The 16,030-nt window shown below is 59.6% G+C and overlaps 1 protein-coding gene across 1 annotated transcript; it reads right to left on the reverse strand.

Annotated features, from left to right (window-relative positions):
- Positions 1–1,078: 1,078 nt before the first annotated feature.
- On the reverse strand, positions 1,079–15,748 carry CTXN1 (cortexin 1). The gene is made up of 3 exons (XM_014887186.2): positions 15,730–15,748; positions 3,362–3,446; positions 1,079–2,455 (listed from the first exon to the last, which is right to left on the reverse strand). The coding sequence occupies exon 3, from the start codon at positions 2,307–2,309 to the stop codon at positions 2,055–2,057; it is 255 nt and encodes an 84-aa protein (XP_014742672.1). The 5' UTR covers positions 2,310–2,455; positions 3,362–3,446; positions 15,730–15,748; the 3' UTR covers positions 1,079–2,054.
- Positions 15,749–16,030: the final 282 nt, after the last annotated feature.

Raw genomic sequence — 16,030 nt, forward strand, 5'->3', positions numbered from 1 at the left:
GGGGGAAATGTTGAAACCCCAAACCTGTGCCCTTTGTCCCTCACAGAGAGGTGGCTCTTTGTGGAATTCCCTTTTTTTTTTTTTTTTTTTTTTTTTTTTTTTTGTATCGGAAGCAACGGCAACAATAAAATTATTTTGGGTTATTTTTGGGGCTGTGTGTTTGTGTGGGCACAGGCTGGGGGAGGGCAGGGCTCCAACCTGGAGCATCCCTGGGGACAAAATTGGGATTGTCCAGCCTGGAGAGGGATTTGGGATGAGGGATGGGGGGGACAGGGAATGGCTCCAGACTGGGCCAGGGAAATCTGGGTGGGATTTTGGGGAGGGGCTGCCCCTGGATCCCTGGAATATCCCAGGCCAGGCTGGAGCCACCCGGGACAGAGGGAGGTGTCCCCATGGCAGGGGTGGCTCTGGGTGGGCACTGGGTGGGCTCTGGGTGACTCTGGGTGGGCTCTGGGTGGGCTCTGGGTGGCTCTGGGTGGCCCTCGGTGGCTCTGGGTGGGCTCTGGGTGGCTCTGGGTGGGCTCTGGGTGGCCCTCGGTGGCTCTGGGTGGGCTCTGGGTGGCTCTGGGTGGGCTCTGGGTGGCCCTCGGTGGCTCTGGGTGGCTCTGGGTGGGCTCTGGGTGGCTCTGGGTGGGCACTGGGTGGCCCTCGGTGGCTCTGGGTGGGCTCTGGGTGGGCTCTCCCGGTGGGTCCAGCCCGGACGCTCCTCCCAGGCCGATATTCCCGGTTTTGGGAATCTTTTCCCGGCTCCCGGCGCAGACGGAGCCCGGTGCCAGCAGAGGGCGGGCGGGACTGCGGCACCTGCGGCCCGACAGGGGACAGGAGAGGGGACAGGAGAGGGGACAGGGGAGGGGACAGGAGAGGGGACAGAACCGGAGAGAAAAGGGAGAGAACCGGGAATGGGGAAACAGGAGCTGGGAGAGCTGGGAAATGTCCCCGGAACAGCTCCGTGGGTGAGACGGGATCTGTGTGGGACAGGAGGAGGCCGAGCTGGGTCCCCAAGTCCCGGGGGGGTCACTCTGGATTTTGGGGGTTGCTCCGGTTCCCCTCGCAGACAAAGAGCGCAGCAGGAGCCGGCTGGGGTTGGCACAGTGCGGCTTTATTTCCATGGAGGGGGGCGAGCTTCTCCCCTCTCTGGCCTCAAATCCCTCCCGCAAACCCTCCCGCTGCCCACCAAGGGCTTTGGGAGCCCTGGGGCCACCTGCGGCTCCCCTGCTCGCCCCTTGGCCACTTGCAGAGAGCTCGGAGTGCCAGGGAGGGGCTCCCCTGGACACGGCGTGGCCACCCCAGCAGGGACTGGGATGGATCCCATGGGAGCTGCCAGGAGCCTCTCCCGAGGGTTTTGTGTCTCCCTTGACCCATCCTGGTGTCGCCAGGTGGGCGAGGGGGGGGCTCAGGGCTGCCCCTCGCCCAGCTCAGCCCGAGGGACAGCCAAGGGGAGGGGGGGGGGGGGGTCTCCACCCTCCCCTCCCTTTTTTAGGGTGGGGGCTCGGGACTGGCACACACACACACGAGGAACAAAGCCAGCACTCGGGTCTGGTGCCGAGAAACCCCGGACGGACACAGGCTCAGCTACAGGACACACGGACACGCACGGGACCACGGGCAGCGCTCCGGGGGCACGGGGGGGGGGGGGGGGGGGGGCACGAAGGGGTCAAAGCTCGGGGCTGGCATCGGGCAGAGCCCAGCCCGGGAGCCCCGCGGGCCGAGGGCAGGTCCCGCCATGCCCCGTCCCGTCCCCTCCTGCCATGCCCGGGGGGGGGTGGTGGGGTGGGTGCGAGGGGGGCACAAAGGGGACAGCGGAGCCCTGGCCACCCCCTCCACCCACCCCCCCCACCCCCCCCCCCGGCCCCTCCTGGCTAAGAGAACTGAGAAATCGCTTAGAAAAGAGAGAAACCTCTAGAAAACCTCCCCGGGCCAGAACTCCCGCTCGCCCCCACCCAGCCTGGAGCATCCTTTTGGGGAGGGGGGGACGGGGGGGGGGGGGGGACGGGGCAACACCACAGAGGGGCCAGGGGCGAGCGAGGGGGGCTCGCCACGAGCCTGCCCTGCCCTCACACCAGCGCGTAGTCGAACTGGCCCCGCTCCAAGCCCTCCTTGTGGTCCGTCCAGGAGGAGGCGGGCATGCGGCTGTAGGGGTCCAGCAGGATGCGGAAGCAGCGCACCATGAGCATCACCAGGAACACCAGCAGGAAGATGACGAAGGCAAACACAGTTTTCTGCTCGGCATCCATGCCCGCGCCGCCGGCGGGGTGCTCCACCAGGGACGGGGAGAGCAGTTCATAATCCATGGTGGATGCATCATTCATGGCAGAGGCCGGGGGCTCCGGGGCACGGCGAGTTCGGGTGTGCCCGGGGCAACCAACTTCAGCCTCTCGCTGTGCCCAGGTACCGGGGAAAGCGCCTATTCCATGGGCAAACACTCGGGATCGGCTCCTGGCCCAGCCCAGAGCTCCTGGAGGGAAAAGCAGAGACGGTGAGGGAGCAGGAATTGGCATGGGAGAGATGGCGAGGGAGGGAGAATTGGGTGAGGGAGAAGGAATTGGGTAAAGGAGGGAGAATTGGCCACAGGGAAAGCAAAGATGGTGAGGAAGGAGGAGGAATTGGGTGAGGGAGAAGGAATTGGGTGAGGGAGAAGCAGAGATGGTGAGGGAGCAGGAATTGGATACGGACAAGGGAGAGATGGTGAAGGAGGGAGAAATGGCCACAGGGAAAGCAAAGATGGTGAGGGAAAAGGAATTGGGTGAAAGAGAAGCAAAGATGGTGAAGGAGCAGAAATTGTGTGTGGGGAAAGCAAAGATGGTGAGGGAGGAGGAGGAATTGGGTGAGGGAGAAGGAATTGGGCGAAGGGGATGCAGAAATGGTGAGGGAGGAGGAATTGGACGTGGAAAAACAGATGGTGAAGGAGAAGGAATTGGATGTGGGGGAAGCAGAGGCTGCAGAGGAGGAAGCGGCCCCGGGATGCAGCAACAGGCACAGGGAAGGGCCGGGAGGTTCACGGGGAATTTTGGATTTTCTGGCAAGCTCAGGAAGCCACTGATGAGGGCACAGGGTGGGTGGGCAGCCCGGGCACTGGAGCAGAGGCTGCTCCTCTGGCCATAAATCCCCGGGGATCCTGAGGGACCCTTGGGAACCCCAAATCCCAGGAAATCCCCATTAAAAAGGAGCTGTGGGGGCAGAGGGGCAGCTCAGGGCAGGATCCTGATGGACACAAGGACAGGGGGAGGCTCATTCCTGATGGGAATTCGTGTCCAGCAGGGTTTGGGGCAGAGGGAGCTCGAACAGGGGCACCCACCTGGCTGGGGCACCCACCTGGCTGGGGGACTCACCTGGCTGGGGACTCACCTGGCTGGGGACTCACCTGGCTGCAGCTGCGTGGGGACAGGAGCAGGGCCAGGCTGTGCCCACACGTCACCGTCACCGAGGGAGCGTCCGGCTGGCCAGGGCTTGGGGACAGGGACAGAGAGAACAAGGGGTTAAAAGGGAGGTGGAACTGCAGGGAGATCAGCAGAACATCCCGGGACTCCTCTGGAATTGCCAGAGGCTCTGGGAGCAGCACTGGGCGGGGGGGAGCTCAGCCAGGAGAAATCCACACCAACCTCCCTGGAATATCCACACCAACCTCCCTGGAATATCCATATTAACATCCCTGGAATATCCACATCAATATCCCTGGAATATCCACATCAACATCCCTGGAATATCCACATCAACATCCCTGGAATATCAATATCCCTGGAATATCCACATCAATATCCCTGGAATATCCATATTAATGTCCCTGGAATATCCATATTAACGTCCCTGGAATATCCACATCAACATCCCTGGAATATCAATATCCCTGGAATATCCACATCAATATCCCTGGAATATCCATATTAATGTCCCTGGAATATCCACATCAACATTCCTGGGAGAACATCCATGACAACCTCGCTGGGAAAACATCCACGTCATCCTCCCTGGGAGAACATTGACACCACCCCCTCAGGAGAACATCCACACCATCATCCCTGGAACATCCACACCATCATCCCTGGAACATCCACACCATCATCCCTGGAACATCCACATCAATATCCCTGGAATATCCAAACCAACCTCCCTGGAACATCCACCCAAATATCCCTAGAATATCCACATCAATGTGGCTGGAATATCCACATCAGTATTCCTGGAATGTCCACACCAACAACACTGGAATATCCACATCAATATCCCTGGAACATCCACACCACCCTCCCCAGAATTGGATGGAATTGGATGGAATTGGGTGGAACTGGACAACCCTGAGGCCCTTCCAGCCCAGCCCAGCCCATCCCGTGACTCTGTGCTCTGGATTTCCTGGGAATTGGGAGCAGATCCCCATCCCTGTGCTCAGGCCCCTCGAAGGAGGCTGCTGTTATTTCAGGAGCAGCTGATGGAGTTTTATTAAGATTTTATTCCTGTTCCCTTAGTAACTCAAAAGACACAGGCGAGGAAATTGCTTAATAGGGACAGAGCTCACAAAGGAACAGGATCACTGTCAACAATTCCAGGAGGCTGTGCCCAGGTTTTTCTGGGAACCAGGCACGAATTAAATGTTAATTTGGGAAGGCAAATACCTAATGAGATGCTTATTTAGAACAAAGGAGGGAGTCAGCAGGAGCCAGGCAGGATCTGGGTGTGATCCAAGTGGGATGAGGGGAAGGATCCAGGTTTGGGGTGGAAGGATCTGAAATCCCATCCAGAGCCGACCCCGACACCTCCCCCCTGCCCCAACCCCGCCCTGGGCACCTCCAGGGATCCAGGGGCAGCCACAGCTTCCCTGGGAATTCCATCCCAGCCCCCTCCCCACCCTCACCCTAAAAAAATCTCCCTCATTTCCACCCTGAACCTCCCTTTTTTTTTTTTCCCTTAAAACCATCACCCCACCCTCATCTTGCTCACAAACGAATCATCGCAAAATCTCCCTGGAGGATTTTTTTTCCCCCGTGATTTTTGGTGCCTGAACTCCTCAAAGGTGGGGAAAGGTTTCCCCTGCAGGGTCTTGGGGTCCCTCCCTCCTTCCCTTCACCTCCAGAGCAGCAGGTCCGGGTGGCCGAGGTGTCCGAGGTGTCCGAGGTTGCTCCGTGCCCCTCTGGACACCCCTGGTGCTCCCCCCGGAGCTGCTGGAATCTCTGCTTTGCCTTTTTCAGTCATTGCTGCTGCTGGGACGGGCCCTGGCTGCCTCTGGAGCACATCCAGGGAAATCTGAGCTTCCCAAGGGATCAAACCCCGGAGCTGCCCCGAGTCCCCCGGGGGTTTTACCCCGATCAGAGCAGGGTGAGGAGCTCCTGCAGAGCACGGAGCTGTTCCCTCTCTTTTGTGGGACAATCCCGATTTTCCTCTCCTGCCTTTGCTGTGCATCCCAGAGCTGGATTATCCCCGGGAATCTGCTCCTGCTGTGCCCCCAGGGCTTCTCCTCTGTCCTGCCCCAGCAGGGATAAATGGATCCCCATGCCTGGGATCCACTGGGATCCACTGGGATCCACTGGGATCCACCTCCCCTTCCTTGTTTCTCCCTGCCAGGGTCAGACCCTTCTTTCCCCTGGCATTCCCGAATTGTCCATGGCCAGGGGGGTGCTGAGCCCCTCCCTCCACCTCCATCCTGACCCTCCTGGATCCATCCCAGCCTGGAGAACCAAGCAAAGCCAGAGCAGGCAGTGCTGCCCTTCCCAAGGGCACCTCCAGTGCCTCCTTCCCACGGGAAAAAAATCCCTTGGGAATACTCAGAAACAGGCACGTGTTCTCCTGCTCTGTCCAGCAGAAATTGGGGTTCCTGGGGAGTTCTCCACACTCCAGCAGTGCAGGGAACGCTCGGTGCCCGGGGCACAGGGCAGCCTCAGCAGGGGCAAATTAAAATTGCTCTGCTCAGTCCCGGGGCCCTGGCAGGGCTGGGAGGGCATGGATGAACAATTCCTGAAGGTCTCCTTCCCACTGCTCCTGGGAGAGCCTGCTGGGGCTGCCCTGGCAGTTCCCACAGTTCCTCTGGAGAAATTCATCCCCAAATCCCAAATGTGGCCAGAGGGTCCCTCAGTTCCTCCCCCTGCATCCCCCCATCCATGGATCCATCCATGAATCCATCCATGGACCCACACCACACCCATTAATCCATCCTTTTTCCCTCCATGAATCCATCCTTTATCCCTCCATGGATCCATCCCTCCCTCCCTCCATCAGTTCCTGGATCCCTGCAATGTCCCAGGCCAGTCTGGACAGAGTTTGGATCACCCTGGGACAGTGGGAAGTGTCCCTGCCCATGGGATGGGACTGGATGAGCTTTAAGGTCTCTTCCAACCCCAAACCATCCTGGAATTCTTTGCTTTAATTCAAATTTAACTCCAAGACTTTTGCTTCCAAATTTCCCCTGCCTCTCATGAAGTTCCTGCCTGTGGGAATTGCTGTGTGGAGCTTCCCACTCTGCCCTCTCTCCTTGGAAGGATTTCAGGGCTGGAAGGAATCCTTGTGCTGAGTTTTTCCTCTTACAGCACAGAAATCTGGATGGTCCTGGGGGAGCTCTGGGGTGCCCTGAGGCTCTGGCACTCAGGAATATCCATCCCAGCCCTGCCTCAGAGCAGGGATTTGGGATCCAGGTGGAGACAGGAAAGCTCCTCCTGGATGATGAAATGAGGTTCAGCATTATCCCACCACCCAGCCCTGCGCTTTTGGGGAGAGGAAAATCCGAGTTTTCTCATCAGAATTCCCTTCCCTGTGAATGGCAGGATCTGAGAGCAGGATCTGAGCCCTTTCTTTGCTGACAAAGGGATTTGTGAGAGCCTGCAGTGGCTGCTCTGGGTACAGCCCTGTGGCACCGAGTGACTGTTCCTGCTTGGAGGACAATCCCACACTTGGCTGCTCCAGTTCCAGGCAAAAAAAAAAAAATAAAAAAAAACAAAAACCAAAAAAAAATTTAAAAAAAAAAAAAAAAAATCACCCGTGGCTGGATGTGGGGGGGAAACCATTTGTGATTCCTGCAGGTTCCAGCCATGGGAGGTTGGATTTAAGTGCCAATGGAAAATGAAAGAAAATCACCTTGGACTTCCTGGGAGCCTGGGTGGATGCAGGAGGAGAAATTCCTCCATGGAAAGGGTGGGGCAGGCTGGGCTCCCGTTCCTGCAGGGCTTGGAAGCCGTGGGGATGTGGCACTTGGGGGACAGGGGTGGCCTTGGCAGAGCTGGGAATGCTTGGGCTCCATGGCCCTGGAGGCTTAATCCAAACCTGATAATTCCAGGATTATTCTGGATGGCACCGGTGGGGCAGGGACAGCTCCCACCCCCTTTCCTGGGGGGGTCATTCCCAACATTCCCAACATTTCCCCGACCCCGTGCTGGGTGACACTGAGGGCAGGGAGTGTCCTGTGCTGTCCTTTCCTGCTCAAGCAGACAATTCCAGCTCGCTGCCCCTTCCCGAGCCAAGCCCAGCCCTGCAGAGCTCTCCTGGACAGGTGAGGGATGTTCCACACCTGAGCTGCTCCCTGATCCTGCAGGGGGGCTGGGAGCTCTCCCTGCACAAAATCCCAGCCCTGGCAGCTTCCCTGAACCCTGGGGAGAGAGGAGGAGAGGAATCCTGGTCCTGGGGGGGCTCCAGGGAGGAAAAGAGCAAAAGGAAAAAGGTCCTGGAGCAGGAAATTTCCAGGGTCAGGCAAACACAGGGAGGAAATCCCAATTCCCAGGGAGCCCTGAGGAGCTGCAGCCAGGGGAAACCCACGACCATCGACTTCCCAAACAAATTCCTCCAGTTTTCCACCCAAACCAGCCTTTCCTGGTCGAGCCAGAGAGGTTTGTGAAAAAGGGGAGGGACAGGGAAGCTCTGGGGACAGGGTGACAGCAGCAGGGTCCAGGTGCCAGCAGCCACCCCAGGAGAGGCTTGGGCAGCTCCAGAGCCACAAACATTCCCTGATCCCTGAGCCACAAACATTCCCTGATCCACAAACATTCCCTGATCCCTGAGCCACAAACATTCCCTAATTCCAGAGCCACAAACATTCCCTGGTCCCTGATCCACAAACATTTCCTGATCCACAAATATTCCTGATCCATAAACATTCCCTGGTCCCTGATCCACAAACATTTCCTGATCCACAAATATTCCTGATCCACAAACATTCCCTGGTCCCTGATCCAGAAACATTCCTGATCCCAGAGCCACAAACATTCCCTGATCCCCAAACATTCCCTGACCCCTCTTTCCCTGCCATGGATGGGCAGCAGGAATTTCCCAGTCCCTGTCCCCTCCTGCTCTGTTCTGTCACCCCCAGCCCCGCTCCAGAGCCCAGCCAGGAGCATCCCAGACTCCCAAAATGGATTTTGGTGCCAGCTCAGGTGCCCTGGAGGCTCTGGGCCACAAATCGTGCTGTCACTTCCAGTGGGACACATTAATCTGCTCCACAATTCCTGCAGAGAATCTCTGGATAACGAGGAGCATCCCACGGGCCCGGCTCTTCCTCAAAGAATTTGTCACCATCCATAAATTGCCGGGAGATTTATTCCTGCCAGCCCTAAAACTGCACACAAAGTAATGGGATTTGTCCAAAGCCTTTAACAGCCTGTTCCCCTTGATTTAAAGGCTGTTGAAGTGTCTTTATTTTCTTAGCACATTATTAATTCACGTTCTGGCTCCGAGATGCCTCCAGAGCCGGCGATTTGGGAATGAGAGCAGGGAAGGGCAGCTGGAAGGGCTGAGGCAGCAAAAAAAAAAAAAAAAAACCAGCTCAGAGTAACTCCAGACTGGGAATAAGCAAAGGTTATCCTGGAGCTCTTCACGGAACAGCCACGCTCTGCACACAAATATGGAAATTATTCCCTGTGCCCGCTCTTGGAATCGCAATCCCAGCTCCAAGGCTGGGGCAGAACTCCCCGAGATTCCGGGAAATGTCGGCTCCAGCCGCTGGGAGCGTTCCCAGCTTCTCCAAGGTCCTGCCCTGCCCCTGCACGATTCCAGGGACGTTTCCTCGAAACTGCCAGGATCCATCCCTGGGGATCAAAACCTGGGGAAGGCTCAGCCCAGAGCGGCCCCCAGTTCATCCCAGTCCCAGTTCATCCCAGAGCCGCTCCCAGTTCATCCCAGCGCCTCTCCCAGTTCATCCCAGTCCCAGAGCCGCTCCCGTCCCTCGCTCCCGGCTCGGTGGCCAGCTCAGGTTGCCATGGCACCGCGATGTCCCCGCACTGCTCTGACATCCCCGCAAGGCTCCGGCTCCCCCGATCCCGAACTGGTCCCGAACTGGTCCCGTGAATCGGGGATTTCAGGAGGGAAAAATTCCCCTCGCTGCGATCCCACAGCGAGCTCTGCTCGGGATCTGCACGGACCCGATCCCAGTTCTCCATTTCAATCAATCATCACATCCCGGCTTTGTCTGGGAATCCATTCCCGGAGCAGGGAGCTGCCCCATTTAAGGACCCTTCCCAAGATCAGAACTGGAGAGAATTGCGAAATTCCAGAATCGTGGCATGGTTTGGGTTGGAAAAACCTAAAACCCATGCAGGGCCACGGTCAGGGACACTGGCACTGTCCCCAGACCCCATCCAGCCCCGGCCTTGGGCACTCCCAGGGATGGGGACTCCCCCTGCCCCACGTTTCCATGGAGGAATTTTCCCAATATCCAATTTAAAAACACCCCTGGCACAACTCGAGGCCGTTCCCTCTTGTCCTGTCGTTGCCTGGGAGCAGATCCCGATTTCCTCCTGTCAGGAATTGTGGAATATTTATAAATACAGCCACGTTCCCTTATCCAAACTCCCAAACCCAGCCCCAAAAGCACCCGGACATCCCAAACTCCCCCCAAAACCCGCACATCCAGGGGGAGAGCCCGGGAAGGGGGACAGGGATCAAACCCGGGCGTTTCCCACGGGCAGCCTCATTTGGTTAATTTGCATTTTTTTTTTCCCTGGCTTTTATGAGCCAATAAAAGAGGATGGGGCAGCTCGAGGCTTCCCTCAGCACAAATCCAGGGATCAGTTTACAGGAAAAATCAGCCTGGAAAACAAGGAGGGTGTTTCTGCTGTGTGCAAACAACCCCAGAAATGCTGAGTAATTCCTGGAGCATGGGAAGCAATCATTACTTTTAATTACCAATTAAATGACTCGGTAATTTCTCGCATTCAAGCAGCAATGGAATTGCAAACAATGCCAGGCAAATCGGGTCTTTAGCATTTAATTACCGGGCTCTGCCATGAATTATTGAGCAAATGGGCAAAGATTCAGCTCCCAGGAACTCCGGTGCTGCAATTGAGGGATTTTTAATCGTTCCTGGGTTTGTTTGGAGCCGCCCTCCACGTGCAGCGACACCCGGAGCAGCGGCCGAGGCTTTGTGTGGATCACGGAGCTGAATTCCCCCAAAATAATCCGGGCTGGAAAAGCTCGAGAGCGGGATGGTCAATGCCAGCTCTGCTCCTGTCACAGAATTCCAGGATGGGTTGGAGGGACCTTAAAGCCCATCCAGAGCCAGCCCTGGACACCTCCTGCTGTGCCAGGCTGCTCCGAGCCCCCCAAAAAAACCGGGATTGGGAATGCGGCAAAGGCTGAGCAGGGGGGAACGCTCCCAAATCCGCGTCTGGGCTCTGTGACCAGGAAAGGTTCAAGCAGGAATTCAGCCTAGGATGGAGGAGGAGGAGGAGGAGGCAGGGCCGGAGCTTTCCCTGCCCTGGGAATGCCCAGTGAACCCCACCCAGCATCCCCACACACCCGTAAATCCAAGGAAAAATGGATTTTTCCAAGGGCTGGTGGTTGTCATCAAGGAATTCCAGAGGAAACAAGAGCGAACCCCAGCCCCGGGAATTCTCTGGAATTGTTCAGCCCCTCCACCCACCCAGATCGGACACAAACAGGAGCAGGAGAGGGAGGAGAAGAGGGAAAGTGAAGCCTTGCTGGATTTGGTCCATGTCCTTCCCAAAGCACGACAAGTGTCCCAGCCTCTCCCTGGGGAGCACTTGAACCTGGAGAATGTCCCTGAATCCCTGAATCCTTCCATTCCTGCAGCCCTGAATTCCTGATTCTTTCCATCCCTCATCCCTTTATCCCTCCTTTCTTCCATCCCTGAATCCCCCGATTCCTTCCATCCCTCATTCCATCCATCCCTCATTCCATCCATCCCTGCATCCCTGTCCTGGTTTAGGGACAATCCCTCACTCCCTCCACCTCTCCATCCCTGAATCCCTCATTCCTTCCATCCCTCATCCCTTTATCCTTTCTTCTATCCCTGAATCCCTCGTTCCTTCCATCCCTCCAAGCTTTGCAGGACCGGGCAGGAGACCTGAGGAGCTGAGGGACCACCAGCAGCACCCCCAGGGCAGAGCTGCTCCTCCTCCTCTTCCTCTTCCTCCTCCTCCTCCCCCGCAGTGCCAAAGCCTCTCCCGTCACCGAGATGAGCTGATAAAAATGCAGATCGATGGCAGGGCCAGGGCTCAGCTCCCGGAAATCGATGCCGTTCCCATGCTGCGAACTCCCAGGGATTTTATCCACCCTCGGGAGGCTCGGAGCTGCAGGGAGCCGGGGGGATCCCATTCCTGCCTCCCTCAGGGAAGGTTCTGATCAAATCTGGCCACAGCTCCCAGAATTTGGAGCAAACCGGGCAGGGAAAGGAACTGGGAGCTGCTGGGGGATCAGAGGGGCTGCCCTGAGCTTCAGGGATCTGAGATCCAGACCCTGCTCCAGGGATGTGCTGGAGGTGGGAAAAGCTGTGGGATGGGCAGGATTTGGGAAACCAGGAATGGCCACAGACCCAGCAGGGTCCGGATCCCAGCAGGGTCCCCCCGATCCCAGCAGGGCCCCCTGGATCCCAGCTCGGCCCCCTGGCCCATCCCCATCTCTCTCCTCAGCCAGAGGCTCCTCCATGGCTTCCCCAGAGCCAGGAATGTCTGGGCTGGGTTGGGATGAGTGACACACACAGGACAGAGCTGGAGGGAAGGAGCATCCCCAGAACCCGACCCCAAATCCTCTCATCCCTCTGCTGGAACCTTTCCTCTCCCCCAGTGCCAGGCGGGGATGGACAGGGGGACAGGATTGTCCCTCTGCAGCTGGAGCCCAGTCCTGCCCCGGGGGATTCGTGTCTCGGCCGCCCCCAGCTCCGGCTGCAGCTCCTGTGGATTCAGGCTCCGGCCCCGTGCCAGGATCCCAGGCTGGTCCTGCCTGTCCCCGCCCTGTGCCAGGACACTCTGTGCCATGCCAGTGCCAAGCACTCTCCATCAGCGCCTGACTTGTGTCCCTGCCATGCCCCAGTGGAGAGAGGATTCCTGGAAGCACCTTGGCAGCCGAGCCCGGCGGCTGCTCCGGCTGCAATCCCGCTCCAGGGACAGCGGGGCCGTGTCTGCCCCGAGCCAGGGCAGGACAGGAGTTCCCTTGGGGACAAGGTTCTCTCTCTCTCTGCCACTCTCAGGGAATGTTCCTGATCCCCCTGTCCCGCTCAGGAGAATCCAGGCGTTTATTCCAAGCCCTGGCAGCAGCTCCGGTTCCAACCCCTCCTTTCCTGGAGGAGCCTTGGGCGCCTCCCACGCCCTCCTGAACTGGGAAAGGGAGAATCCCAGATCCCCTGGATCCCAAATCCCATGGATGGAGCAGCTCCATGGGATCCAGCAAAGATCCCCCTTCCACAGGGACACATCCAGCCCTGGAGCCCACCCCGATCCCTGCTGGAATCCAGGGGAAGGGAATGCCCCGATCCATCCAGGAGCTCCCTCAGCCCTTGGGAAGGTTCAGTGGCTGCAGGGGACACGTGGCTCAGATCTGGATCCCAGTGTGGGATGCTCCAGGCAGGGATGAAGGAATGAAAGGAGAGTTACAAAACGCGAGTCCTTGGAGCAGGGAGGGGAATTTGGCCGGCACCGCTCACCCTTCCAGGCCTTAATCCCTTCGTTAGCACAGCCCGGCACAATTAAAGACAAACTCCCAGCCCTGCAATGCAGAGGGGCTGCGGGAGATCCCGCCAATTCAGGCACAGGAGTCTCCGGGATGAGGAGCCCTCCCCACCCCGGGCAGCTCCAAGGATTTTCCAGCTGAATTCCAAGAGCTCTCCCATTCCAGGGGATCCTCGTCCCCCCGAGCTGGGCAAGCAGGAACGTGGGGACAGCGAGGGCGGGATGGCAAAGCCACCTCTGCCCACTCCGAAGGGAATTGTGGGATCATGGAATGGGCTGGGAGGGACCTCAGGGGTCCCCACTATCCCAGGCTGCTCCGAGCCCCTCCAGAGCCATTCCAGGCTGGAAGAGGATCCAGCAACTCCTGCCCGGCCTCTTTGGGAGCTCCCAGGACTTTGTTCCTCTCCATGACCCTGAGCTGTTGCTCTCCTTTGGGCTCGGGGATCTCTGCTCCGAACCATTCCCATGCACAGGGGAACTCCAGCAGAAGCCAAACGCGCTTCCCGAGGAAGGTTTGGATTCCAAAAATCCTCCCTGAAGGAGGTTCTGCCTGGGTGGTTGGGATGTAGAGGCACGGTGGGCACCGAGCCCTGCCAGGACAGCAAGGGGAAGCCACACAAGGGTTGGGAGGACGCAAAAATCCCTCTGTGCTCTGATCGCAATTCCATCACAATCAACAATTCCAGACCCACTCCAGGTCCCTCTCTCTGGGTCTCCACAGCTTCTCCCTGCAGGTTCCAGCTCCTCTCTAAATCCCAGTTTCCCATCCCTGGCCCCACACCCTGGAGTCCCCCCCCGTCCCGCATTTCCCTCCCCATCCATGATTATTCCTTTAATCCCGGGTTTAACGCCCCGCCCCGGGCTGCAGCCGCAGCCTCACGTCCCTCAAGTTCCCCTTCAGGGCTCTCCGATCCATCAATCGCATTTTGTGGGGAATGTTTGGAGCCAGAGCAGCCCCAGCCCAGCCCAGCAGCGGCTCCCAAAGCGCGGCTCGGGATTTACGGCAGCAATTCCAGAGAGTTCAGCGCCACGAGCCCGAGGGTGTCACCCGCTGCTGTCACCGCTCCTGTCACTGTTCCTGTCACCCTCTCCTGCCACCCGCTGCTGTCACCGCTCCTGTCCCCCGTGTCACGCGGAGCTGTCGAGCCGATGCTGCCGCTCCAAGCTCCGGTTTTTCCTGCAGCCGCCCACGGCCCCGGCCGGGCCTGGCACGGGCTGGGCACGGGTTGGGCACTGCCCGCTCCGTCCCGCTGTGCCCCGGGAACGCTGCCCCGGCCCCGGTGGCTGCGGGGGGCACGGAGCAGATTTCCCTGGCAGCGGGAGAGCCGCGGGGACAGCGGGGACCCGCCCGGCCAGGGCCACCTGCAACAGGTGGATGGAGCCTTGGGGACAGCAGGAGCTGCTGGTGGCCCTGGAGCTGCCCCAGATCACGAGATCAGGGCATTGTTTACATCGGAGAAGCCCCCCCAGGATGATCGAGCCCATTCCCAGCAGTGCCCAGGCCACCGCTGACCCCTGTCCCCAAGTGCCACATCCCTTCAAAGCCCTGCAGGGATGGGGACTCGCCCAGTGCCACTGCCTGAACACTGAAATTCTAAATATCCAACCTAATACCTTGGCACGAGGCCCTGTCCTCGTGTCCTTCCATCCTTCCCGGGGGGATTTGCAGCCCGGGGGGGTTCCACCCACGCCACTCCCGTGCAGTTTCCAGGGATGATCTCCCCTCTCTCCCTTCCCCTCCTGACGCCGGAGCCGTGGGGGGAGACCCCGAGCAAATTCCCCGGCAGCTTCCCAGGGGCTGCTCAGGGAAAACAGAGCCTCGCCCAAAGATCCTGGCACTGCCAGGAGCAGCTGCCACCCGCAGCCAGCCAGACCCTGCTCCCACCGCGTCCCTTCGCCACCAAAACCATTCCCAGCTCCTGTCCCACGCCCAGCCCTGCCCAGCACCCCCAGAACCAGCCCGGAGCAGCAGCTCCTCCGCCCTGAGCACGTTCCTGCCCAAGAACAGCGGCTGGGAGGAGGCAGAGCCCCCCTGGGAACGGGCAGGGAGGAGGGGATGGGGCTCAGGTCCTGGGGAGCCCCAAATCTCCGCCAATCCCACCCCGGCACTGCCGGAGCTTCATCTCATGTTCACCACGAGGCTCTGCACCAAAAACTGCTTCCAGCGAGCCCAGACTCGCCGGATTCTCTGTGCCCGGGCAGGGCTGCCCGGATCTCCCGGAAAGCTCCCGCAGCTCCGGGGGGCTGAGAGCGAAACGCCCCCGGTTCCTCCAAGGGGCAGCTCCGTGGCTCAGCCTTTTGTCCCGGGGTCCTGCGGGATCCCCCCGGCTCCCGCACGGACCCCCGGCTCCGGCAGGGACAAAGCAGCTCCGATTCATCCCAAAGTTTCCCGAAGCCGCCCCTCCCCCGTCTCCCAGACCCGGGCTGGGCACCCCCAAAGCCCCTCAGCACTTGGGGGTTTCGGCAGCCGCCCCCCCAAAATCGGCAGCTTTGCAGCAGCTGCAGGAATTCCTTGTTTTCCACTTCTTCTTCCCTAAAATGCCCATCCCAGATTTTATCTAGCAGCGATATTTCTTCCAAAATTCGCCCTTTTTTTCGCTCTCCGCCCACCCCAGGCTGTCACAGACCCCCGGGCGCACCCCGAGCCCGGGGATACCGAACCTGTCCGGACCCCCCGACCCCTCAGGGAGCCCACCCGGGGCCGGGGGTAGCCGGTACCGGGAGTGGCACCGGGATAGGCACCGGGAGCGGAGTCCCCGCATCCCGCACCGCCCCTGCGGAGCCGCGGGCGGGCGGTGCCCGGTGCAGCCAAACTTTCCCGGTTCTCCCCGGTTTCTCCCGGTTCCTCCCCTCTCACCTGAGCTCCGGGCTGCGGGCTGGGGCCGCGCCCGCCCCGCCGCTCCCCGAGCCCATCCGGACCGGCCCCGCTCCCGGTGCCGCCGCCGTTCCCGGCCGCTCCACGGCGCCGCTTTCCCGGCTCGGGGAGCGGAGCGGAGCCGCCGCCGGCGCTTGCGGGGCCGGGGTTTGAATTCCTCCGAGCGGCCCTGATTGGGCTGCGGGAGGCGGGGGGAGCTGCGAGAGGGGGGGGCGGAGAGAGGGGTGGGGAGGGAGGGATGGAGGGAGGGACGCGTGGGGTGCGGGGATGCGGAGGGTGGGGA

This window comes from Sturnus vulgaris, chromosome 26, assembly GCF_052056855.1.
Source record: "Sturnus vulgaris isolate bStuVul1 chromosome 26, bStuVul1.hap1, whole genome shotgun sequence".
Lineage (NCBI taxonomy): Eukaryota > Metazoa > Chordata > Aves > Passeriformes > Sturnidae > Sturnus > Sturnus vulgaris.

What these genes read in the sequence shown, in the direction of transcription:
- CTXN1 (XM_014887186.2), bottom strand. Translation starts at nt 2,309, where the DNA reads ATGAATGATGCATCCACCATGGATTATGAACTGCTCTCCCCGTCCCTG.